Raw genomic sequence first — 27,454 nt, forward strand, 5'->3', positions numbered from 1 at the left:
TAGTGAAATGAGTGCTAAACACATACTGATGGAGCATGCACACAATTCAGGACTTTTCCTCTCCTCGTCACTTGATATGCAAAACATCTCTCGTTAAGCAAGTCAAATTTTTACAATTTGTTTTGCTTGTTATGTAAAACATTTGTTATGCAAGGTGCTCATTAAGCGAGGTTCCACTGTATTTAACTGTTATTATTTATGTCAATAAATTAGTTTTTTTATATTTGACATAAATTGAAAATTCTGTAAGTTATTGGTTATGCATATGAGAACTTCTGTGTAAATATGTAAAAATTTCAGAAGATTTTTATATATTTCTTTAGTCAGCACAGTAAGAAATTTCACTTGATAAATACTAACTGTGCAAATTTTAGAGAAGCTAGGGTGACATAATGGGGTAGTACTTTCCATGGCAAAACTTTTCTCTATTGGTTTTTTTAAACCTCTTTTCAGTGCTTTATCAAGCTTTTTTTTGTGATTAGATATAAAAATTTGTGTGATTGAATATTTAAATCCATAGATCACTTCTTCACTACTCCCCTACTTTTCCAATTATCACCTAAGCTACAAAGAATTCACTTGTTTACAAAATACTCTTTTTGAGGAAAATGATGTATTATAATTGACAAAACTCATACAGCGTATGTACTTGCATGTGTAGCAAAATTACCATAGAACTATCCCATCCTGTCACCTGATCTCTCCTAAAATAGGCAGTTAGTATTGACCAAGTACAATCTCATTGTGCCTACTATACATTGTGAATTTTTGTTTATGCAACACTCTCCCAAATTGAACTCCAATGCAAATTGTACTCATTCATTAAGTCAACATTTCCTTAATTTATACACAATATAATAATTTATTGGTTTTAATATTCATCAACAGTTTAGTTTTGCTTAAATCATAAAAGAAAAATATAAATCAATACAAATTTTTTGATGAGGTAGAAACAAAGGTACCGATCTATGAAAATTTCTATATTACACTAGTAATTAGTAACAAATTTTAAGTAAAAATTTAATATAATTCCACTTTGATGTACATATTTTTTTCTTAATTTAATTAGTTTAAATTATTTAATCATTATTGTTATTACTGATTAGAAATGCTTGGCTATGGTCTTAATGGTTTTAAGTTTTTATAGTTGTTTAATATATCTTATGTGTAATTAATAATTTTACATGATTATTATGATAATACCAGTAAATTGGAAAAATAATATTTTAATACTTCCTTTAATTAATTAAGTTATCTTTTTAATAAAGATTATTTTAAATATTCAAATATTTACAGATATTGATGAATGTACTGAAAAGCATCCATGCAGCCAGCATTGTCGTAATTCATATGGATCATTTGTTTGCTCTTGTGCTAGTGGTTACGTTTCAACTGATGGTGGCATTTCTTGCAAAACTAATAGCAGTAAGAGATATTTTATATTAAAGTATATTTTTAAAATGCTATCCATTTGTTTTTTATCTTGAAAAGTACAAATAATAATACTTAGTAAGTGTCAGTTATTGTGTATTTAATATAAATCTTTAATAGTCTTCAATAATTTGTGACTGAAAGCATTTAACAATTAATAGATTCTTAAAAATAAACCTTGTTGTTAGATAGATAGTAATGGTTTATTATATAGTTGTTTAACAGGTAGTCATACAGATAACTTACAAACAAAACCAGTAGCAGAAAACAGAATTTATTAAAAATATTTAATTTTAGTTTTGAATAAAACAAATATAAAAATTTCTTTACATATATTAATGAAAGATTTATCTTATTATTATTTTCAGCTGTAAAACCTACACTGATTTTTTCTAATCGTTATTATATTCGTCATATGGATCTTCATGGACATGATTCTGAATTACTTGCTCGAAACTTAACGAATGCAGTGGCATTAGATTATGATTGGGAGGAAAAATGTTTATACTGGTCAGATGTTACAGCATTAGGAAGCAGTTTAACTCGCATGTGTCTAAATAAATCTAATCATGAGGTAATTTTAAAAATTAAAGATTGTTTCTTTTTTTTACTGAAAGTTGAATTACATTATTTTATTAAATAGTTTAAGTAAATGGTTTAAAATAAATTTATTAACATTAAAATGCTATCAAGTACAGTAAGACCTCGTTCAGTGCTTCCTTGATTAATGCTGATTCAATATAACGTGGTCTGCTCAAAGCCTAAAAATGGCTCAAAATTTATGTGATTCAAATTATTGCAGCATTTTATTGATTTGTATATAATATGATTATTCATGAACGTGAACCAATCAGCAAAAGGTGGTAATTCATCGTAACACTGTACTTCCTCTAAATCTATGTTTGATGTAATTTTGGAAAAAATATGATATCATGGATGCCATACGCAATATGGACTTTGCATGGCAAGAATAACTGATGAATGCAATGTATGGAAGAAGGTATGGCTGAAGGTATCCAAGGATTCTCAACGAAAAGAGCCTATCATTGACCAAATTGTCAACCTGATCGATACAGTAGGACTGGGAGATGTAGATGAGCAGGATATTTAGGAGTTACTGCAGATTTCTAGTGAGAGACTTACTAACGATGACCTTCAAGAACTGACAGATTGGCAATAGTGATTATGAAAATGAAGAACCCAAAAAACTTGATTCAGATTTCCTTAGTAAAAGTTTGGTAACGATAACCGAAATTGTTGATCAAATTGTAACGAACGGTCCAGATTTTGAAAGGAGTGCAAAAGCAAGATGAGGCATCTTGGATGCGATCTCCTGCTATCAACATTTACTTAACTAAAGAAAAAAACAGCAACAAATGACACTTGACAACTTCATCACAAAAAAATCAAGAATTTCAGAAGAGTCAGAACCTTTGTAACAAAAATGAACTTTATATTTTTGTGTGCATATGTTTTTGTGTGTTATATAACATATATTATTATGCAAATTAATATAAGAATAACTTAAAATTAAAGTAAAATTAGTTTATTTTTGGTCACATGTTTTCCTTTGCCTATCTACTGTGTTTTAAAATTACCTTGTTTAATGCTATTTCATTTAACACTCTGTCATTTAGAAATGCATCCTAAGCACTAAACCAGGTCTTACTGTATATAGTAATGTAAAGTAAATTTAAAAAAAAAAAAAACTAAACAAGTAATTGCTTAATAACAGTCACTTGTTGTTTTATTACTGTTAGTGAGCGACTTCATTGTTAAGGTATCAGAAGATGAAACAAAGATTTGTTATCAAAATTCTAAATGCAAAATTTTTTAAAGACACATAAATAATATCAAACTTATATTAAAGAAATTAAATCAAAATATTAACATTTAAACAGTCTGATAAATACATAATATCAATATAACACAAAATATGGCAGAAACATTGCCTTTTGATGTTCCATATTTTAATTGCAGTGATGTAACATTCTACAGTGTCCAATAATCAGGGAAGTTCTGAAATCATAAAGAGGATCATGAAATTTATGAAAAAGTTACAAATTTTGTTAACTAGTTAAGAATATTTTTATCTGTAATTATCAGAAAAAATTTTTCTTGTTTCTAAAAATGAATAATCATTTATACCTTAACAATAACTAATACTGAACATTAGGTATCTATTTCTTAACCAGATATTGGGTACAAAACTGTTTATCACTCAAAAATCAGGTATCTCAATACCCAATACTCACAAATATCTTTTAATGCAAATATATTCAATAAAATTCCTGTGGTACTTTTTAATATATTTGAATAGATTCATTTGTATTAAATTGCATAAACCATTTTCTTTTTTAAAAAGATTTATATAAATTACTGTCTTACTAGCAAAACTGAATGTGAAAAAGAATTTTATTCTCATTCACATTCAAGTTTGTAAAATGAAAACAATGAAATGAATATCACCTATAGTAATGGAAATGAATTGTTGGAATTAAACTGATATGCCAGACTTTATAATAATTAAAGTTTTGTGTAAGATGAGAAACAATTTAGTTTTCTCTTGTTAAAAAAAGACATTAGAAGTTGTCTTACTTACTCCTATATAAATTATTTAAAATCATTTGAAGATTTTTCAGACCTAATGATCAAATATGCATTTTCAAAAAATTCTAATATCCAGTATCAATTTAAGATGATTTGTGAAGCTGGAGAATACATTTTTGTACAGTACAAATTATTAAAATAATTTTGTTGTCAGTGTGCTTTTAATTTGGAAAACTAAATCATATACAGTAGAGCGTTGATTTTCCGAAAGTCAATCATCCGAAACGTCAATCATCCGAAAGAATTCCAGTCGGAAAATTTAAATTTTCGCCAGTGCTGTGGTGCTTCAANTTTTTAAAATTTAGGCTTAGATTACTATGTTTAGGTAATATTTCATTTGAACACTAATCAGAGAAATTTCACTAATGCCATCATTCAAGAATTTATCCTTCTGCTTCTATTCCATTTTTTTTTTTTTTTTTTTAGGTATGTAAGCAGTTCAAACACAGTTATTTTCTAGGAATTATCATATCCATAGACTCCAAAAATACTAGCCAATCAATAAGTTTATTTTACCCAGATGCATTTCAGAAATTATAATATTTTCCTCATCAGTGGGCTTTCTTTCATCATGCTAAAGAAAGTACAAACACTTTTTAATACTCTTGCAATTTTTCAATATTCTAACCGTTTTTTACTAACCACTCAGCAGTGAGCGATGAATATATTCGTCAAGGGCGATCGTGTAGCAGTGGTGAGGGATGTATATATACATCAAGTTCTTTTGGGGGTATTGCCAAAAACTAGTCAAAAACTACTGCAAAAAAAATTCACATAAAAAATGAATTATGTAACAATAAAAAAAGACTTTTCTTTACTAGATATAACTGTTTACGAAATCTTTTTCCGAAACAGTAATGAGAAAAAACGCGTAGAAAATACTCAAAAAATTTTGCACGTTTATTCTCCACTACTAAGGAGTAGCACCATATCTGACTATTCCACTGTTGAAAGGCTAATTTCCATAATAAAATTAATTTTTTCTTGTGTTGTTATGGAAATTATGTGTTTTATACTAATTTACATAATTATTTATTATGGAAATTAGTAAAAAATGATTGGAATATTGAAAATTTTGTGTGAGATTATTGAAGTGTTTGTACCTTGTTTAGCTTGTATGAAAGAAAACCCACTGAGAAGGGAAATATTATAATTTCTGAAATGCATATGGGTAAAATAAAGTTGTTGATTGGCTAGTAGTTTTGGAGTCTGTGGATGTGATAATTCCTAGAAAATAATCGTGTCTGAACTGGTAACATATTGAAATTCATTCAAAAATGATTTACCTTTTGTAAATAATTTAAAGTTTTGAAGCATACACATTTTATCATAGTAAAGTATAAAACACAATACCATATTTTAACAAATCAATATTTTATATTATATTATGCATATATTTTATGAATTAGAAAATCAGTTTTATTCATAAATTTTTTTAAATTCAGTATATCAGGGACTGAATTTATTAATACTGTTTTAATTAAATATTGAAAAGCAAAATAGTTTTTTTTTTTAATTTTGTAACCAATGAATATTTTTCCTTTTGTTTTAGATACTCCATGCCAGTACTGTTCAAAGTCCTGATGGGCTTGCGGTTGATTGGGTAGGACGAAATTTATACTGGTGTGATAAAGGGAAAGACACAATTGAAGTTTCTAAATTAAATGGACGTTTTCGTAAAGTTTTAATCAGAGAAGGTCTTCAAGAACCAAGAGCAATTGCTTTAGATCCTTATCAAGGGTAAATATTTACATAAAAAGAATTTCTGTATATTTTAAAGCCAAAAATGTCCATATTTATTCATTCCTAATAAAGTAAATTTTAAAAAGTTTTAAGTATGAATTAATATATTAATACAAGATACTGTATTTCATTAGTTTTTCTTTGTTCTGAATTGAAAATTATATGAATTATAAAACTGCATAACATATAAATAATTTTTCAAAAGTTAAAAATCTCACATTTTACTTTGAAATGTTGAATAAAATATTAAAGATACTGCATTATTATTATATACAGCTGTTAACAATATATGTTTCTAAAATGATTATCATCATCTTCAAATGACCAAATGACATGGAATGATTCTAGTGTCATCATCTGATGGAATGATTTGAATTGACTACATAATATGAAATGATATCAAGTGATAACAGTAGGATTTCTTAAAAATTAGTAAACATGACAATATGTAATGATTTTAAACAAAAAATGAAAGTGAAGATAAATAAAAATTAAAAAGTAAGAATAGCATTTACATTATTTTAACATCATTTTCAAGAAAACTAATAATAAAATATCAATATAATACTGTCTGTTCTATCTTTAACAACTTAATAAAAACCTTTATTAAATGTTGTAGGTATATATACTTGTTTAAGAAGCGAAGCCCTTTCTTGATACTCAGAGTTCTTTTCAAAACAATTACTTCTGATTCTGACATTCTAATCAGTTACCTTTATTTGAAAATGTAACTCAAAGCTTTCTCTGACTTTTTAATAATATTTGAAATCAATCTCTTTTAGTTATAAATAACTCACTTTCTGAATTATGAGATTGACAAAAAGATTTTGTTATGCACTTTTTCTTCTAAAATTTAAATATTTTTCACAACTTTGCAACAGATTAAATTCAATATATGGAAAGTATCTAAATGTAGCTGATATATTAATCAATTTACAGTGAAAGGCATATCATAAGAAGATAGCTGATGATGCAAAATGAGTATGAAAATGCTGAAGCATTTGCTATTATATGTTATAAAAAAATTTATTTTTATAGATAATAGATATTTATTTATTTATTATGCATACTGGATACATTCCTTGATGCGGGGAACAATACCATTTCCCAAAAACAAATTATTTAAATACAATACATTGAACAAAATCACAAGCAAAAATATACAATAATAAATTATATAAGAATTAACTTAAAATTAAGGTTAAGAATAGAATTAAAATTTGGGTGCATCTGTCAATAAAATAAGAAAAATAATACCAATAAATAGACAAAATAATTTAATGATGAATAAGAATATTTCTTACCTATAAAAAAGAAAATATTAGTATCGATGCAACACTGACAGATGCTCCCAAACTACACCAGCAATGAAACCAAATTTGTAGCAGAGGAATCACACTCCCTAAAACCAAAGATCAACCGATTTTTTTTAGAAAAGAAAATACTTTAAATTTAATAAATAATAAAATTTTAAGAAGAAAAGACCTAGAAAGCATCTTTGCAACTAAAATGTGGGCATCTTAAATTAGTGTTACAGGAAAAAATTTTTGATTGCATTGTAAGAACAATGCAATCAAAAATTTTTTCCCACATTTAACCAAAATATGGTAGGCATCCAAGATAATAGATATTGATTATAATTTAATCATTGATTGATGTGAATATTTCTTTGTTAATAATGATATTTGAAATTGATATCTTTATTATTGNATTATGCAAGTTCTATATTCATATAATGCAAGAATTACTTTATAAAAATTATTACCTGTAATGAAATTAATCAGCTTGAACTAACATCTTTAATTCTCACATATCTCTTGATTTTAAATTAAGTAGTAAGTTTACATTATTATTTATATAACAATTTTATTTCAGATACATGTATTGGACTGATTGGGGAGAAAAACCATACATTGGAAGAGCTGGCATGGATGGAAGTGAATTTCAAATGATGATTAATGAATCTTTAGGATGGCCTAATGCATTAACCATTGACTATGTAACTAGAGAGATTTTCTGGGCAGATGCTCGTGAGGATTATATAGCAGTTGCTGATATGAATGGTCAAAATAGGAGAATTGTTATAAGTAAAGGTATAATATTTTATTTATTATTATTATTAACAGTAAGGCTGTTTTGATACCAAGTGAATAACTATTCACTGTTAAAATCTAACAAAAATGAAATGAAAGTACATATACAGAATAAAAAGATGCATTACAAAAAAGTATACATATAAACTGTTTTATTTATGAGAGATTGAATATTCAAAAATTTTTATTTATCTTACTGTATTTTCATGGGATGACCAGCATGCCTGTTAAACTGTGACTAAAAAATAAAATTAATCAAATGTAACAAAATTAGTTGTTAATTAAATGTTAAAGAAAACATTCTTCAGATTACAATAAAATAATAACATTATAATTTGACCAAAAAAACTCGGGAAGAGAGTTTTCATTTATAGCGTAATAAAACAATTAATGGCTTATTGACACTAGTTGTAGTAGAATTTAGTCAGTGTGGGCTAAGCTGACCATATAACCTGACCTTAAAAATAACACCTTTCTCTCAAATTTCACACAAAGGAGATGTTAATCAGTGTAAATGGAGATAATTTACTACTAGTTTCTGATATTTAATATGTTCATTTTTGCATTTTTAAATTGAATTACAATAAAATAAACATAAAAAAAGCACTGTCCTCATTTCACCAGTATTTTAAATCATTAGAAAGAAGACAAAATGAAGAAATTAAACATATAATCATAGTTTTTATGTGAGGTAACTTGTTTGTTTTTTTAATGCACTCTCAAGAGAGGGATTTATAACCTCACCTAAACAAGCATGCTGGCATTCCTTGGAATAAAGCGGCATGTTAGTTTTTACCATATGGAAATATTTGATTTCATGATCTCCTCAGATAGACTTACATGCTGGACAATCCACAAAAATACAGTATTTATTCACTAGCCCTCATGATCTATTTTTAACTGACATTTTATGATGATGATGATGGTATAGATAATTAATATTTATTTCAATTTTTAACAGGTCCTATAGATGCTGTACATCATATTTTTGCATTGACAGTTTTTGAGGACCAATTATTTTGGACTGATTGGGAAACAAAAAGTATTGAAAAATGTCACAAGTACCATTGTCATAATTTCACAACAGTTACAACTACAGCTCATCGTCCTATGGACATCCAAGTGCTACATCCATATAGACAGCAACCACGTCAGTATTTTGTTTAACATTAAATTTTAAATAAGATCTTACATTTTTTCTGACATTAGCAAAGAAATATACATGTTTTATCAAAATATTGATTTTATCTGATTTATTAATACTACAGAATGAAAGATTATTCATATAAATGAAAACAAATCTTATTCTAGCATATTAAATCTTCTTTTGTTAACTTAATTATTATTATATTTATTTCCTTTGTACTCTCTGCAGGATAAGAATAATTCCCTAAGTAAATAAATGAATTAAATTAAGTAACTATAAAGGCTGATATGAACTTTCGAGATAATCAGTTCCCTACTATTTGTCATATTTCAATTAAATATTAATTTCAAACTATTTAGGAAAGAAATTGATTAAAATTAACAAAGATAACAATAAACAATTTATTGTTTGTATTAAATTATTATGCGTATAAATTTCAGATCTATTCAGCTTTCTTAAATGTCATTAAAATTATATTACAGTGAGAAATGCTAATCCATGTGAGAATAATGGAGAATGCACTACATTATGTTTATTAAAACCTGGAGGAGGTTCTATATGTGCATGTCCTGAAAATTATGTTTTGCAATCAGATGGAATATCCTGTAAAAACAACTGCACAAGGTTTGTTTAAAGCTGAAAATATTACTTTTATTAGTAATTAAACTTTATAGTTTATTTGAAAACTATGAATTTAACCTGTCCCTTGTTGTTCTCGAGTATTTTTGTGTTGACCTCGTTTGACCTAACCCGTTGATCCTGAATATACTTGTTTTTGATATTAGATGTCTCTATGTGTCATAATTTTTATATTAAAACAAACTTTCAAAATGTAATTTTTTTTGTTTTTATATTTTTCAATATACTGTATTTACTTGCTTGTAAGACGATCTCGCATATAGGACGAGGTGTGACTTTAAAGATCAAAATAAAGAAAATAAAATTAAATTGTATTAATAAATCTAATTTTGTTTAATCAAATAAAATGTCAAATTTATGTAAATGCACACATCATCCCTCAAAAATTACTGGCATTTTAAACTTTGAGGAAAAATCTTATAAAATCGACAACATAATTTGTTAATGTAAAGCTGGACAAGAACTTTTTTGTCAGTTCTTAACAGCTGAATCCATCCGTTGATAACACTTAGTTTCTCTAAATTCTGATTTCCAAATAATCATCCGTTTTTACATGAGAATGGATTAAAACTTATATCATGCTCCTTGTGATTTTGGAATTTCAATCTTGAATTCAATTCAAAAGCTTTGCTTTTCCTATTGCTATTTATCTTTATGGCTGACAATACACAAGAACGATTGAAACAACCCAAATAAAATACTTTTGTTTTTAATTAAACACCAGAGGGTGATCATCTGGTAAAAAATGCAAACACGCGGTTCACAAAAATTATTGCAAAAATGCAAAGAATACTTCACTCGTGCATATAGGATGACCTAGATTTTTGAAGCAATGAGAAATGAATAATAACCTCATCTTATATGCGAGTAAATATGGTATTTATTTTGTTTGTGCAAAATAAAAAATAATTTTAACAATATAGTAGCCACGATTATTATTTTAAAAAAATTTTTTGTTAGGATTAATATCGACAAAAATTCAACATGGAGAAAAATTTTAACATGGGATAGGTTTAAAAAAAAAAAAAAACTAAACAAGTAATTGCTTAATAACAGTCACTTGTTGTTTTATTACTGTTAGTGAGCGACTTCATTGTTAAGGTATCAGAAGATGAAACAAAGATTTGTTATCAAAATTCTAAATGCAAAATTTTTTAAAGACACATAAATAATATCAAACTTATATTAAAGAAATTAAATCAAAATATTAACATTTAAACAGTCTGATAAATACATAATATCAATATAACACAAAATATGGCAGAAACATTGCCTTTTGATGTTCCATATTTTAATTGCAGTGATGTAACATTCTACAGTGTCCAATAATCAGGGAAGTTCTGAAATCATAAAGAGGATCATGAAATTTATGAAAAAGTTACAAATTTTGTTAACTAGTTAAGAATATTTTTATCTGTAATTATCAGAAAAAATTTTTCTTGTTTCTAAAAATGAATAATCATTTATACCTTAACAATAACTAATACTGAACATTAGGTATCTATTTCTTAACCAGATATTGGGTACAAAACTGTTTATCACTCAAAAATCAGGTATCTCAATACCCAATACTCAAAAATATCTTTTAATGCAAATATATTCAATAAAATTCCTGTGGTACTTTTTAATATATTTGAATAGATTCATTTGTATTAAATTGCATAAACCATTTTCTTTTTTAAAAAGATTTATATAAATTACTGTCTTACTAGCAAAACTGAATGTGAAAAAGAATTTTATTCTCATTCACATTCAAGTTTGTAAAATGAAAACAATGAAATGAATATCACCTATAGTAATGGAAATGAATTGTTGGAATTAAACTGATATGCCAGACTTTATAATAATTAAAGTTTTGTGTAAGATGAGAAACAATTTAGTTTTCTCTTGTTAAAAAAAGACATTAGAAGTTGTCTTACTTACTCCTATATAAATTATTTAAAATCATTTGAAGATTTTTCAGACCTAATGATCAAATATGCATTTTCAAAAAATTCTAATATCCAGTATCAATTTAAGATGATTTGTGAAGCTGGAGAATACATTTTTGTACAGTACAAATTATTAAAATAATTTTGTTGTCAGTGTGCTTTTAATTTGGAAAACTAAATCATATACAGTAGAGCGTTGATTTTCCGAAAGTCAATCATCCGAAACGTCAATCATCCGAAAGAATTCCAGTCGGAAAATTTAAATTTTCGCCAGTGCTGTGGTGCTTCAATCTTTGGCTATGTTTTGGGCTACTCAAATATTTTACGTTTTTGATACTAAATTAACATCTGAAGTATAATTTTGTATTATTTTTATATTTTTCAATATATTTATTTTGTTTGTACAAAATAAAAAAATAATTTTTAACGATACAATAGTCTTTGTTAGGTTTAACATCGACGAAAATTCAACGCGAAGCGACACGCAACGGAGAAAAATNTCGCTACACGTACTGTAGGTTCGAATTTCGAAAAGTTCATTTCAGTTAAAAGTAAAAAAACTAACTATAAGTTTTTCCAACAGTTTTGTTTTAGAAAACCCGTTGTTTTACTTCTTATATGACATTATAACATTATATAATATCTCAATGAGTGAGTATTCTTTTCAAATTTAACATTAGTAATGTTCGTATTTAGGCCTAAATGTATTGTGTTTTTATCTTTTTTAATCCTAATATCAACCAATAACAGTCATTTTACTATCTCTTTCGAATATTTAATTTTACTACATTAAAATATTTAACTTTTACCTTACTTTTAATAAGTTTTAAACAAAATATTTAAAAATGACTAAATATTTTAATGTGTATGTATGTACAGTACCATACATTCAAAAGTAAATATTATTGCATATACTGTATATTGCTTTATAGAATATATAAAATTTTTCAAGATGTAATGTTAGTAGCTGTAAAACAAATTATACACGTGAAAAGGAAACTTTTTCTACATTTTATAGGTTTTAAAGTTACTGTATTTCTTTAACAGCAGATAACGATACTGTTAATAGTAAAGCTTTGTAAAATTTTATTAACTGAAAATAAGTCATCGCTTCCACATCCTTTAGAGTTTGAGACACTTATTTTTTATTTTTGGTTCTGTTCGTATCATTGTGTGTTGGCCTAACTAATAGGATAACTAAAAGATCTGAAAATAAATCCATTAAATTTCCTGACATGGATGAAGATAATAATTAAAGAAGCACAATTTAAACATCTGGAAATAATGTATGAACTGGAAAAACAATCTTTAATTGTAAATAAATGCCCAAATTTCACTAAAGTATTATGTCCATCTAATCTTTAAAAACAAAATGTTAAATTAACATTGCGAATATTTAATGAAAAAATATTTCTGCTTTGAGATGTATTGCAAGCAATAATCTCAGCATGTTTCCCAGATATGAAAATACATGCACTTTTTTGCATATACAGTGCATTCTGCTTAATTGGGACACCGGTTAATTGGGGCAGCTGCTTTATTGGGCCAAATCTCAAAGAACGAAAACCAAACTAATAAATTAATACATAATTTAATCACTTAATTTGTACAGTAGCAGAAAAGGAATTTAGCAATTTTTGATATATTTTAGTAATCTTCCGAAAATATGTAGACAACTATGTACACTAATTTCATGTAAGCCTAATGGTTGGCAGAGACAAAATGATTTTGTCTTTTGCTCGGACAGTTTGGTTTTTCTGAAGGAGGTCAGCATAGCGGGGTGTGTGATATGCCCCGCTATGCTGACCTCCTTCAGATTTTATCTGAAGTGGACCTGAATGCAAGTTACTAACCCTGCTCTGGATTGAACCAGATGATCCCCTCAAAAGTGAAGGGACAAAGATCGCCATACAGTTTTTTGAGGTCTCTTGACTGAGTTGGAAGACAGCTAGAGTTTCCTTGGAAACTATTGTGTGCATAGTTACGTCTGCATTCAGATTGCAGCCATCCAATTGTTGAGACCAGCATCGAGCTGGTGGATTTCGTGGACACTCCTGCTGAAGTGGCCCATCTCCAAGTAAAGGAAACTGTGCTCAAAGGAAAATCATAAAATGACTTTTGGACAAACCCTTTTTTCCTCCCTTTTTAGTTAGAACATGTTCTAACTAAAAAAGAAAAAAAAAATAAGGAAAAATTGTTCAATCAGAAATGGATCAAATGGTCAACCTTCGTTTACATCACTACTAATATTCGGCAACACTAGTATTATGCAAATCAGTTATCTATAGTCATGAGTCTGGCAAATTTATAGTACAAATATTTTCTGTATTTTGGTTTAATAAAGTGTTAAAATAGGTACCTAATTATTATTTTTTACCTACTTCTTTATCTACCTACGTATTACATATTTTATTATAGAATTTATTATTAGTTCATTTAATTGGGGCAGCAGCTTAATTGAGCCAAAATGGATTAGTCCCAATGTGTCTGAATTAAGCGGAATTTTTCTTAAAATTCTTCCCTAAAGATAAGTTAAGGTTATTAAATTGGTGTTGTGATCATGAATTTTTTATTGGAATCCACTCTACACAGTAGAGAGTCAATTATCCAAAAAAACCTATTAACTAAAATTGACTTTAGAAGTTACTAGTTTCAGAAATTATGAAGTTTTTATATATTAATAATTGTTGTTGATCTTCTATAGCTATCTTGTTAATTTTATTATTATATATTTTTTATTTTGAATTCAAAGTTTCTTCAGTATTTTGTAGATTGCAATGAAAGACTACTTTTTTTTTTTCATAAAGTAGACAATTTTTTCATTAGATAATAAACATCTCTAAGCCCAATGAGTATACAGGTAACCCCCGTATAACATGGCATTTCTATAGCACAGATTTGCTCTAACATGGTTCGAGAATTGGGAACATCTCCTATATAACACGGTGGTTTTATAGCACGGGTTCACTCTAACATGGTTCGGGAATTGGGTAAAACCCTCATACAGCATGAAATGTAATAAAGGGTGCGTTCTTTTATACTTCCGCGTAACTCCGCGCGAGCATTCTAATTGTTTTCCTGGCTACATTGAATGCTCTTTCAACAAATAATCCATTTAATAGTTAAATTTTACAATTGGGACCCTTCTTTTGCCTCTAAAAGATCATTTTAGAATTATAGATTCTTCCATCGTTCCTAAATGCCTACAAACAGCAGCGCACTCTTGTTGCAGAGCGACCGCTATTAACAAATGCACCCAAAAACTGTTACCAGTTGATGATGCTCATGCTGAGATCATCATATAGGATGAATAATCCTCTGGTAAAATATTTACGTAAATAATAAATAAGTATTTTACCTATGAAAAAAAATGAATAGTAAATCTGATTTAAATAAGGATTTAACAGCATGTTTTTTAATTTTTGGAACCTAACCCCCCTTTTCGCACTAGTTCTTTGTTTCGTATAACATGGCAATTTCTTGGAACGTAACTCCTGTGTTATACGGGGGTTACCTGTATAATGAATTACCAATGATTGCCTTTAAGATCAGGCTATAATTTGGCTAATTAAATGATTAATGTAAAGTAAATTAATTTATTAAATTCTAAATTATTTATTAATTTATTAAAAATTATAATTATTAATTTAGTTAAGAGATGTGCCTAATGCCTCACTCTAGTGACAAATTACTTTATATTAATTATTTAATTAGCCAAATTATAGCTGGATCTTTAAGGTGATCGTTGTTAATTCATTATTTTTTCATCATTTCCAATTGTTTATATGCACTAACTTTCTATGCCTTAACCTTTTCTTTTCTTTTACTATTTTGTAAAATTAAATACTCTAAACAGCTTTTTCAACAATATGTGCATGTTATTATTCTGTTTCATTGGTAAAAAAGTTTTAGAAACAACAGAACACTATATACTGTCTGTATTGTACATGTGATTGAAAAAGCTGTTAACACTAAATTTTCATAGAAAATTATGGAATAATAGAGACACCACCACCACTACTTAGATGTTCATAGACTCTGTTGTGGTAGGTTACGTTGAGACCAAGTATAGATAATACCTATATTATAGTTATTAGAAAATTTATTAACAAGATATATATTTTTAAAATTTATTTTTTGAGAATTTAATTTTATAACAGCTAATCGAACATGCCCGTCAAACTATTTTCGATGCAAGTCTGGTCGTTGCATTCCACTTTCATGGAAATGTGATGGTGATTATGACTGTACAGATAAAGATGATGAACCTGCATCTTGTAATGATTACACCACTTGTCAATCAACATACTTCAAATGCAAAAATAATCGCTGCATTCCAGGACGATGGCACTGTGATTTTGATAACGATTGTGAAGATAATTCAGACGAAGAAAATTGTGGTAATTAGTTTTTCTTTTAAAAATTATATTTGAATTTTAAATTCCTTGAAGTTTTATTTTTATATCAAATTCCATAAATAGGAATAGATAAAAAAAATTATTTTGCACTATTGTTAAATAATACTGGCAGTGAACAAGTTAATTTGAAGTGTTTTTAATATTTAAAATATTCTCTAAATTTATTAATTGATTCATTATACTTGTATAATATGAAACACATTAATGGTCGCTTCATCTAAACACTTAAAATCAATATATAAATCTTTATATCATTACTACTGTGCTGGTTAGTGAGTCATATTTGTCTACAGATTCTCAAAGAATATTGTATAATATGTAAATTTGAATGAACGAGGTTTTATGATATGCCTTTCTTATAACATAGGATGAGCTTTAACATCAAATTTACTGTATTGTTACTTGTTTTAAATTCTATGATATGCTACATGCCCAATTTATTAGAATTACCAAATAATCTGGATTTTTTTTTAGTGTGAATATAGCCCAATAAAAAAATGAACCCAGCAGACCATTTAGTTTTTAATTTATTTATTTTAGAACTGTAAACAGTGAAAAAATATGGTTCTTTCTCACAATTAATTTTTCACTGTTTAGTCCTGAAATAAAAAGAAAAGATTAAAAACCAATTAATAATTGATACTTTAATGTATGAAAAAAGTTTGTTACTTATGCATCATTCTGTATTCTAAATGCTTTTTCCATCTTTGAATTGTTATATTTGAGACTTGACTGAATTGAAACTAAAATATGACATAAAAATATTGTAAAACATGATTATTTTTAATTTAGAATTTTGTATAATCAATTGATATTTGTTTTTATCATCTGTAAAAAAAAATTGTATTATTTATATTTTTGACTTGGCCTATATAATTACATCTGAAATCCACAATCTCTTTCATGAACTTTCTAATTTAAAGAAATTAAATATAATTTTTTCAGAAGTTATTCAAATATTACTGCTGCTCTACTGTTGAATTAATACTTACTCTGCTGGTTCATTTGACCTAGTTGCTTTGATGTATGCTGACTGATTTAAGAAGTTTTACTGTATTTTTTATTGAGAATAAAAAACGATTGACTAAATCTAGGTAAAAAGTGAAAACAGTTTCCGATTTGAGGGACATTTATCTATATATCTTTTAATTTTGATATATGTGGGCTTTATTTTTAAAGTATTGATCTTTAACGTTATTTGGGCATGTTTTACAGATAGAGGTAAAACAAACAAAAAAAAAAAAAATTGAAAAAACATAATAAAGCTGTAAACATTAAATAACAGACATATAGTACATTGCTGAATTTATTGATACAGTGCGTTGTTAAAATTATCATTAGCAGACTCAGCTCTGACACTAGCTGTTCTTCGTAATTGTGTTTGTTTAGCAAATGTGGATTAGATGGCATTAGCTTTGTGAAAAATATAAGAATCTGATTTTTCCACTGAAAATATATAAAAAGTATATAAATTATGTAATATTATATAAACTATATAGGTATAAAAATAATAAAATTACGTGGCTTACCTGTACTTTTTTGCTTTTTGGTTAGGCCTGAAACGTAATCACTTCACTCTTGTCAGATAAATCAATATCATTGTAACTATTTGTTCATCTCTTCATTAATAAATTCAAATGATTCCTGTTCAGAACATTTATGCACCATATCTTAACTTANTAAATAACAGACATATAGTACATTGCTGAATTTATTGATACAGTGCGTTGTTAAAATTATCATTAGCAGACTCAGCTCTGACACTAGCTGTTCTTCGTAATTGTGTTTGTTTAGCAAATGTGGATGAGATGGCATTAGCTTTGTGAAAAATATAAGAATCTGATTTTTTCACTGAAAATATATAAAAAGTATATAAATTATGTAATATTATATAAACTATATAGGTATAAAAATAATAAAATTACGTGGCTTACCTGTACTTTTTTGCTTTTTGGTTAGGCCTGAAACGTAATCACTTCACTCTTGTCAGATAAATCAATATCATTGTAACTATTTGTTCATCTCTTCATTAATAAATTCAAATGATTCCTGTTCAGAACATTTATGCACCATATCTTAACTTACATATACAAAATAAAACAACTTGAAATTAGCTTGAAAAACATGACGACAAACTCCAAATTGAATGATGCATGTGGCTCTAAGAAAAAAGCTTATATTTCAAATTTTTGTGATGATTGTGTTTTCTGTTAGTTAAGAGACAAACTAAAAAACACACAAAATTCATTTTTTTTATTGCTGAAAACATAATGTTACATTTTAAAGCTAGAAATAACTTGATATATTGAGAACCATAATTTTATGTCTACTTTTTTTTTTTTTTTAACCAAAGAATTCACGGAACATAATATTACATTTATAGCATGATAAGTGTTAAAGTTATTTTTATTATAATTCTTTCGGTTACTACAATATTATTTATACCATAAAAAGTTTTATTTACATTCTAATCCAGACTTTGCATTGTCTGACATTAGAATTTCAGATAGTGCTATTCAGGAGAGTGAGGAAGAACTTCTGCCATGACAATCTTGATATATATGGTTTGTGTTCTCATGAAGAAAGATCTTGTACACCTTTTCAATGTAGTTAAGTGACAAACTACAGTGGACTGGTCACAACCAATTCTTTTCTCATGTGGTTATAGGATTAATAGCATCCAATAGGACAGAAGGTCTTCTTGAGCATGGCTTATATTCAACTTCATATTACCAAGCTTTTAATTTACTGAACCAATCATAGATTATAGATGAGTTTTTTTCGCCAAACAAATTGCACCCCATGGTAAGATTCAGCTGCTGTTATACTAAATTGATAATCATAAACACACATGTGAATTTGGTCCTGAGAAAGCATTGGCAAACTTGACAAATTAAAAAAGTTTGTATTGCCATACAGATTCTTTTCATACACCACAAGAAATTTGTAGATGCTGTCTGTCAGAGAAAAATTTTTAACATTCTACACAATTTAAGAAAGTAACAAACTTTTGCATTAACCTAATAGTTTACTTTATATATTAATTTAATTTTTTTAGATTTTATTAATTTCTTTTTTTATATTCTTTTTTAGAAAATAATATTTTTGTAGTAATTACATTAAATTACTTGAATTGTCACATCCTCAGGTTTTAGACTAAAAGTATTTTGTTTTAAATTTAATATTTTCAGTACCACGAAACTGCTCTGAAAGTGAGTTTAGATGTGATAACGGACGGTGTATAAAAGCTTCTTGGCGATGTAATGGAGAATTTAATTGTGAGGATCGCACTGATGAATTACATTGCAGTTTCATATTTCAAAATATAATCATTAATAATTACATTTCTTGATTATTTTTCTTAAAAAAAATATAATTATTTTAAATTTTATTATTATATTTGATTTCATTAATAATTATATTTTGAAAAATATAATGATTAATGATTAACCAAATATTAGTTTGAAAAATATACTTAGACAATAAAAATATATACAATTTTAATTACATAAAAAGACCAGAAAAATATACACAAATGCTGATCTCATTTTGAAAATATATGAACTATTTGAAGTTCAAATATACAGTAGAGCATTGATTATCCTTCCTCCCAATTAACCGACCACGTTCTAGTCGGCAAATTCAAATGTCCGCTAGTAATGTGGCGCTACAATATTTGGCTATGTCTTGGCTACTTTAATATTATTTTTGTTAAATGTTTGCGTGTTTTAGCTGGCAACCCTGGCTCGACCATGAAAGGGAGGCCAGTATTTAAACGAGGCTTAATTTTTTAATTATGAGTGGTTGTTTGTTTTGTGAGCAATAAAATAATTTTTAAGGATACAATAGCGACAATTATTATTTTTAAAAAATTTGTTAGGTTTAACATCGATGAAAATTCAATGCGAAGTAGGTTAATAGTGATATACTAATATACTGATTACATGGGATATAATAATATATTACACTAATAATGGATTTTTTCATACTTTTCGGTTATCCGACTTTTCAATTATCTGACCAACCCCAGTCCCCAATTGAGTCGGATAATCGATGCTCTACAGTATTTTATTTAGTTAAATTTAAAAATATTTGTCATTTTGATGAACTATCTAGATTTTTATTAAAATGTGAAAACATCACGTGAATAATAATGTGTTGAACTAAAGAATAGTCAAGAGAAATAAAACCTTAATTTTGATTATCATCATTTTATCAAGCAGTCTATCAATTTTATGAAATGTGCATCATCATTTTTCCCAGTGGGTTGGAACAACCCCTTAGTTTGAAAGGACTGTTAACTGATTAATTTTGCATTCAAAAACATCAGTCAGACATAAAATTAATTTTAAATCCAGGAAGACTGCTGATTAGTCAAAAGAATTAATTTTATTCAAAATATTACCTTTATAATTCTAGACATAACTGAACCTTGTTAAGAATATCAAAGTATGGTCATATCCATTTGGTAAAAATTTTCTGTATCATCAAAAATAAATTTGGGGCTATATTGATTATTATTATTATTATTGTTTAGTTCTTGTCAAATTTAAAGGTAAATTCTTGAACAATGGAAAGATTACCCAGGTTATATGATGGTAGAAATCTGTACAGAAATGTGTTTTGAAAGGAGATGAGAGTTATCAAAATTAAAATGTAATGAGGCAAACTATATGTCAAAGTTTTCCTTTGTCTAAATATGCCTTTGTCTAAATGCCAATAAGCATGTATTTTGTAGTTTGAGAAAAATCCATATCTTGACTTTTGTTCTCTCTCATTCAATTCCTGTATATTTATTACAAACTTTACTTGAATTTTTATCTTCAAAACGGATAAAATTTTTCCTAAAAATTTATTGATATTAAGTTTGATAGAACTTCTAACTCTTTCAAACTGAAAATATGAATAGTAATTGTAAGGAGAGCAGGTGTTAACCAGTCTAAAAATTATGAATTTATTAAAATATTGATCAGATTGTTTGTTAATAAATCCTGTACAAACAAATATACTTTTTTCTTCTTATCCATGTCATTATAGCGTGGATAATAAGTAAAATTATGCACATATATCAATTTTAAGCAGCAACTCTCCATTCCCTGTCATTGAATTATTTTCTGAGTTTATTTCAACCTCTGTAATAATATATATATATTATTATTAAATATTGAAAGAGACAGATACTAGATTAGACCAGAGTTAAGACACTGCAGAACAAGCTATTCATGTGTTTACATATTTAAACACATACAATCATGAATGCACATCACAGTCAGGAAATTCTGTTATATGCCAGCCTTCTGTAGTGTGATGCAAGTGCTGTTGTGAAGCCTAATGTTTCTAGACAAGTCTAGAAACAATATGAAATAGTTTATATGAACTTCATAAAATAAATAAATGAAAAATGGAATATCCTAATTATATCCACGATGAAGTGTAATGGAAAAACATTTTGAGATGGTACCTTGTAAACAACCTACCAATAAATGCCTTTCTTTTAACAGGTACTCTGTAGTAATGGGTTATACAGTGAGACAGGTTAATATAATATATATACAGTGGAACCCTGTTAACGAACAAATCAGTTAACAAACTTTTATTTTGTAAAAATTTTGTCTCTGATAACGAACGTAACGGTTTTTTGTGTCAAATTTTAGTTGCTGTTAGGCATGCATGAGTTAAGCATTGCTTTTCCAAGTGTTTGTGCTAAACTTTTTTCAGTTTCGTGATTTATATATTTAATCAAGAAAGAGAGAAGTGATAGTGACAATAGAAAACGACAATGTGCTATTGCATTTGAGAAAAATTTTGATTAAAAGAGTAAGACAATCAACTTTAGATCAATTTCTTGTTCCTTACCAAAAGAGACCTCAACTCAAATCTCCCGATGAAGTGCTACCCATTTTTGTTTTGGAGGGGATCCCCCTTCTAAGCATTAAACTCTGTATATCTCTACTCCTCTGCCACCAACTACAACAAATGAAGGTATATGCAGTGCTATTTTATTAAATAAAGTTTACATGTTTGTTGCTGTAACGATAGATACTATGTTTTCCTATGTTTTCATCAAAGAAAATCTACTGTTTTTTACAAATAAAATCACAAAAATTTTGGAGGCTAAAATGGATAAATTGTATTTGCATTAATTTCTATGGGAAAAATTGCTTCAGTTAACGGAGTAGCAGAACAGATTAAGTTCATTAACCAGGGTTTCACGGTATATATACTAATTTATTTTTCTATAGATTACATATACAGCAGGTATCTCTCATATAGCACAGTAGTTACATTCCAGAAGTTAGCAAAAGTATACTATCCTTTTTCGTTACTAACAGAAATATACTTATTAAAGCAATTGCTAGTTAATAATTATGGAATGGAAATAACTTAACAACAACAATTAAAACTACTAAAAACTACTGTATTATGCATTAATATTAATTTTAATTAAATGAGGACATTTTCTTTTTACAAAGTATTGTTGTCATCTCAAGTTCTTTTGTTGTTCTTGATTAAAAGTATCAGAAATATTTTCATTTTTTTTTATTTTATCATAAAAAATATTAATAAAAAATTTGTTATAGCAGATCATGTTTGTTCAAGTATCAAGTGACTTTTTTCCAGAATTTGTTTAATAAAACTGTAGTTATCTTGGTATTCAAAGTTTAATAAACACTAAAAAAAAGTTTAAATAAACATGAAGATTAATCTATAAAAAGAAAACACAGCGACAGTCTTAAGAGCTAAAGTCTGAAAGCAATGATACATGGTTGATAGGACTGATAGGATAAGGAAGAAAAAAATTTGCACTATCAGTTTTCATTAAGATAAATCTGAAGAAAAGCACAAAATAATTTGAAAATTTCAATATTCTAAAATCTGTGTGGCAAATTTGAGAACATGCGTGCTTACTTGTCATTATTCAATATTTTTTAAAATTTGTTTACACTTAAAAATTGTGAAATTTTGTATGGAGAATTTCCAAAACTGTGTTAGAGCAAAACTGGAAGTCATGTTTTGTGAAAGATACCTGTACTGTAATTTTGTGCATTATATATATAATCTGAAATTATCAAAAGTTAACTTTATAACATTCTCAACAGTGATTTGATTTGAAATTGAATAATCTATCTATATTGGAGTTATTGACAATGTTGCCAATTTGGGTCGTTACTGTTAGAATGACATGAATATTGGACAGCTGTGACAGCATTTTAGAATGATGACAAGATTAGAAAAATAGTCTTTTGTTAGGACATACAATAGGAAATGGCATTAATGGTAAATATTAACACATTTGGAAGACTCCACTAGGAGAAAACATTATGGACTTGTCTAGTTGAGACATCACTCTCTTCCATCACATTAGATTACATATAATATGCTGTAGACATTCAACAAGAGGTTCTCCATCATCTCATATCTTATACAATTCAGATCTGGACTTTAACATTTTTTGTTACTTGAAAGAACATGCAGTTGTTTTCTGCTGAAATGAAGCTGTCACCACTGTATAACTTAGTAACAGGGATAGGAATATTTTGAGGATGAGATGAACAAACTTGCTATATATGGAGGCGAATAGGTAATTGATTTTGTCGAGAAATATAGGATTTATCTGCAAGCATTATTATTGTGGAATTTGAAACATTGCAAAGTATTAATCTGCGAATTATTGGTTTTATAAAGTTTCTTTGTATATATATAAGATAGAATAAGAATAGGTGATAAGAACATGACGTCAAAGTGAATTTTGTAATATGTTATTAGCAGATCTTGAAAACTATTTATGAATGTTGTTGTTAATTATAAATTAATGCACTTTAGCCTGATAATTCAAATACTGATAAGCAGTTTGCCTATATCCAATTTGTCCATAACTGAAGTAAAGAATGTAAAACAAATAAATATTTGCATTTACCAAATGGGGTATTTGTTTATTTTTCATCTTTACTTCAATCAAGCAGTTCATATTTATTTGTATTGATTTCCAATACAAATAATATAATTAGATATATAATTATGTTTTTTATTGTAAATATAGATTCTGTATAGGTAAAATCATCAGTAATATTTTTATTTATAAATTTTTAAAATAGGTCAAAACTATAAATTTAAAAAAGTGTTACAGTTCATCTGTATTTTTATCTGATATTTTAGACATCACATGTAAACCAAATGAATTCCGTTGTAACTCGACTAACTTTTGCATCTTAAAAGAATGGAAATGTGATGGCGATACAGATTGTGCTGATGGATCTGATGAAGAATGTGGTAAAAATTTTTTCATATATAAATAATGTTACACTTTTTACAAATGTGCTTCATAAAAATGTAATTTTATTTTAGATCATTCATGCCCCTTAAACGAATTTACTTGTAAAAATGGACAGTGTATTTCTTTCATCTGGAGGTGCGATGGAGAAAATGATTGTGGAGATGGATCAGATGAAGAATCTTCATTGTGCAGTTAGTTATTTTCTGTTTCATTTTTCATTTATTTGAAGTAAAATATAATACAATACATACACAATTTTTATGAACCAATCATTGTTTTAGATAACAGTAGATAAATTGATAAAAGTGTGTTTTATAATTAAAATTTAAATAAAATGTTGTATTATTTTATCTAATGACAAAATAATTGCTATGTAAAGAATGTAAAAGTGCTAAATGGCTCATAATATTATATAAACCAATTAATTTATATTATACACACATATATAATGAATTTTTACTAACATGTTAAAATATTCTACAATATTAAATGTGTTATACATATATAGTAAATTTAGTAGTAGTTTATGTAGATGTGTATTTACTTTAATTCAGTTGAGAAATTTATTTATTATGTAAAAATAATTTTTCAATTACTTAAAAATTATGAAATAATTTTACTTATTTAATTTTTTAGGTAGATTATCTTGTCCTCCTGGTAAATTTCGTTGTAAAAATAATGTATGTCTTCCTCAGTCCAAACTTTGTGATGGTAAAGATAATTGTGGAGACAACTCTGACGAAGATGAAAAATTTTGTGAGTATTTAAGACTACTTTATTGCTATATCCTAATCTAATACAAAGCTGAAATAAAATAAAATAAAATAATTCAGGTTTTTTCTACATAATCATAATTAAAAATATTGCATTTCTCTAAAGATAAAATTAGTTTTATGAATTATGAAACAAGTAACCAGGATGTTGTCAAATAGAATATAATATGTACTCCTTATGTTGCTAAGAGAAAGATTGAAAGAATCAAAAATGATCCGGCAAAAGAAAGATAGAATGTGATCTTGGTGGAAATTTTAATGACTAATAAAAGTTACAGCATGTTCGTGGTCTTTATTCACATTAGCTAAGATTGATCTATGACAGCTTACAATGTTTCAACTACATTTTATATTTTAGTTTTTGATATGTTTGGAGAATATCATACACTGTACCATAAATAAGTTTGTAAAAATTTGGCTTTTTTTTTTTTTTATTGCACTTTCTTAATTGATCACAGTGACACTTATGCTACTGGCTCATCTGTCAATACAGACTATTGTGCAGTATGTATGTAACCTTTAAATTTCAATATATCCAAAATTATTCATTTTTCAATTCTTTTTTGAGTGACACCTAAAACATCTTTTACAACCGTTCACTCTGTAGTTAGAGCATTACACACTACATGTCAAGTGTGCACATGGACTTTGCTTTTCCCCATTTTGCCTTTTTTGACATGAACAAATCATTTTTAGAAGAGACATGATCTTTCCATAAGGGTTTGTACTATAAAAAAAATAAATGATTTGGAAACAGAGGTGGGTGTTAAAATCCTGTACGACACAGCTTTAGAGTATCATCCTTATGAAATATTTCAAAAAGGTAACAATGCTACAACAAATATGCATTATCAAATTTTAAGATGTGTGTATATGTCATTTTTTGGATAGATTTATATTATTCAAGTTAAAATTAAATCAATTTTATAGTTATCTTAGTGTCAGAAAACCATCCTATGTGCAGCAAATTGTCAGATACATTCTGTTTGAATTTACTGAAATAAAGAATAAATTCTGAATCTTTAAATTATTATAATGATGACATTTCGTCTCAAATCTTAGACCAAAATTTTAGTCATTCTCATTGATTAAAGATGAAATCATTTTTTATTAAGAAAATATTATTATTATTACCTAGTATTTTAGTAATATATTTGTTGTATAATCAATAATTATTATTTGAGTACAGTAAATTTTCAAAAGAAATCTTAAGAAAATTATTTAATTATTCTATATTTTCATTTGAAATTTAAACTCCATTTATCAGAGAAAAATTTAAGTTATTCAATAAATAGAACAAAAATTTAATATTAATAAAAGCAATTTATAACAATAACATTGAACACTTTAAGACTTATATTAATTATTCACTGCATCAATTAAATATAATTTTAATATAAATATTTAAGTAAAATAATTGTGTGTTGTTTTTTAGGTGCTATGCGCAATCATTGTGGTGGGAAAAAATTTAGCTGTGCCAATGGCGTTTGTATTGACTCTTCATTTCAGTGTGATCAATTTGATGACTGTGGAGACAATTCTGATGAAAAAGATTGTGGTAATTGCATTTTTATAAATTAAAAATACAGAAACTTTCTCTCTTCTGTTGCTCAAATACACAGAAATCCATTAAAAGAATTTTCTTCTGTTGATTAGTAAAATTAGTAATGCTGTTACAGGTCAGCACTAAGAGTTGTATCAATATTCTGTGATTGTGCAAACTGGCCATTCTCAAAGAGTATCTAATGAATACATCTCTAATTTTTGTTCAGTTTCTGCAACTGTTTCTTGATCATTTCAACAATTTGGAAAAAGTTTTAGTTCTCAGCTGTTAAAGTAGGAGAAAGAGTCAAAATTTGACTGACTACACTATTGGTTTTTGCATTTCCTGATGTTTTAAAATAACACATGAACAAAATTCTCTCTCTCTCTCTGTGTGTGTTGGCCTGTTCTTTGTTTTATATATCAAAACTCTATGAACAAAAAATTTTGAAATTTGGCAGGAATACTTCTGTTTGTGTGGTGCATTCATAAAATTATATTTTGGTGTGAAGGTCCGAAACCCTTTTTCTGGTTTAGATCAGTAGATCTAGGAATTTTTCTAGTAAAAGAGAAAAGGGGGACTTCTACGGTCAATGACCGAGACGCTCTCCTCGAATAAAGAAAAAAAAAGGAGAATGTTAAACTATCAATAAGTTAAATCATCTCTATTTGTTTAACAGTTATTCTCTAGACGTTAGTATCAACAAGAAGGGAATAAGAGATATTTCTTATCACCTCTTGGTTGCACGTAACACGTGGTTATGTCAATAAATCGCCTTGTTCGTAGTCAAACTCGACGTTTGATATAAACAATAACTAAATAGTTGACCAGGTTAAAGAAATTATTGTCAA

General features: G+C 27.2%; 1 protein-coding gene across 1 annotated transcript; it reads left to right on the forward strand.

Moving 5' to 3' along the window:
* Window positions 1-1,293: 1,293 nt before the first annotated feature.
* Window positions 1,294-27,139, forward strand: LOC111612791 (prolow-density lipoprotein receptor-related protein 1-like). Its single transcript, XM_023354049.1, has 13 exons — window positions 1,294-1,425; window positions 1,800-2,005; window positions 5,594-5,781; window positions 7,660-7,877; window positions 8,839-9,027; window positions 9,507-9,652; window positions 11,350-11,419; window positions 15,755-15,994; window positions 19,204-19,320; window positions 24,170-24,283; window positions 24,359-24,478; window positions 24,924-25,043; window positions 26,496-27,139. The coding sequence occupies exons 2-13, from the start codon at window positions 1,847-1,849 to the stop codon at window positions 26,639-26,641; spliced, it is 1,827 nt and encodes a 608-aa protein (XP_023209817.1). The 5' UTR covers window positions 1,294-1,425; window positions 1,800-1,846; the 3' UTR covers window positions 26,642-27,139.
* The last annotated feature ends 315 nt before the right edge of the window (window positions 27,140-27,454 follow it).

Source organism: Centruroides sculpturatus, unplaced genomic scaffold (genome assembly GCF_000671375.1).
Source record: "Centruroides sculpturatus isolate CEXI.00-Female unplaced genomic scaffold, Cexi_2.0 scaffold1570, whole genome shotgun sequence".
Classification (NCBI taxonomy): domain Eukaryota; kingdom Metazoa; phylum Arthropoda; class Arachnida; order Scorpiones; family Buthidae; genus Centruroides; species Centruroides sculpturatus.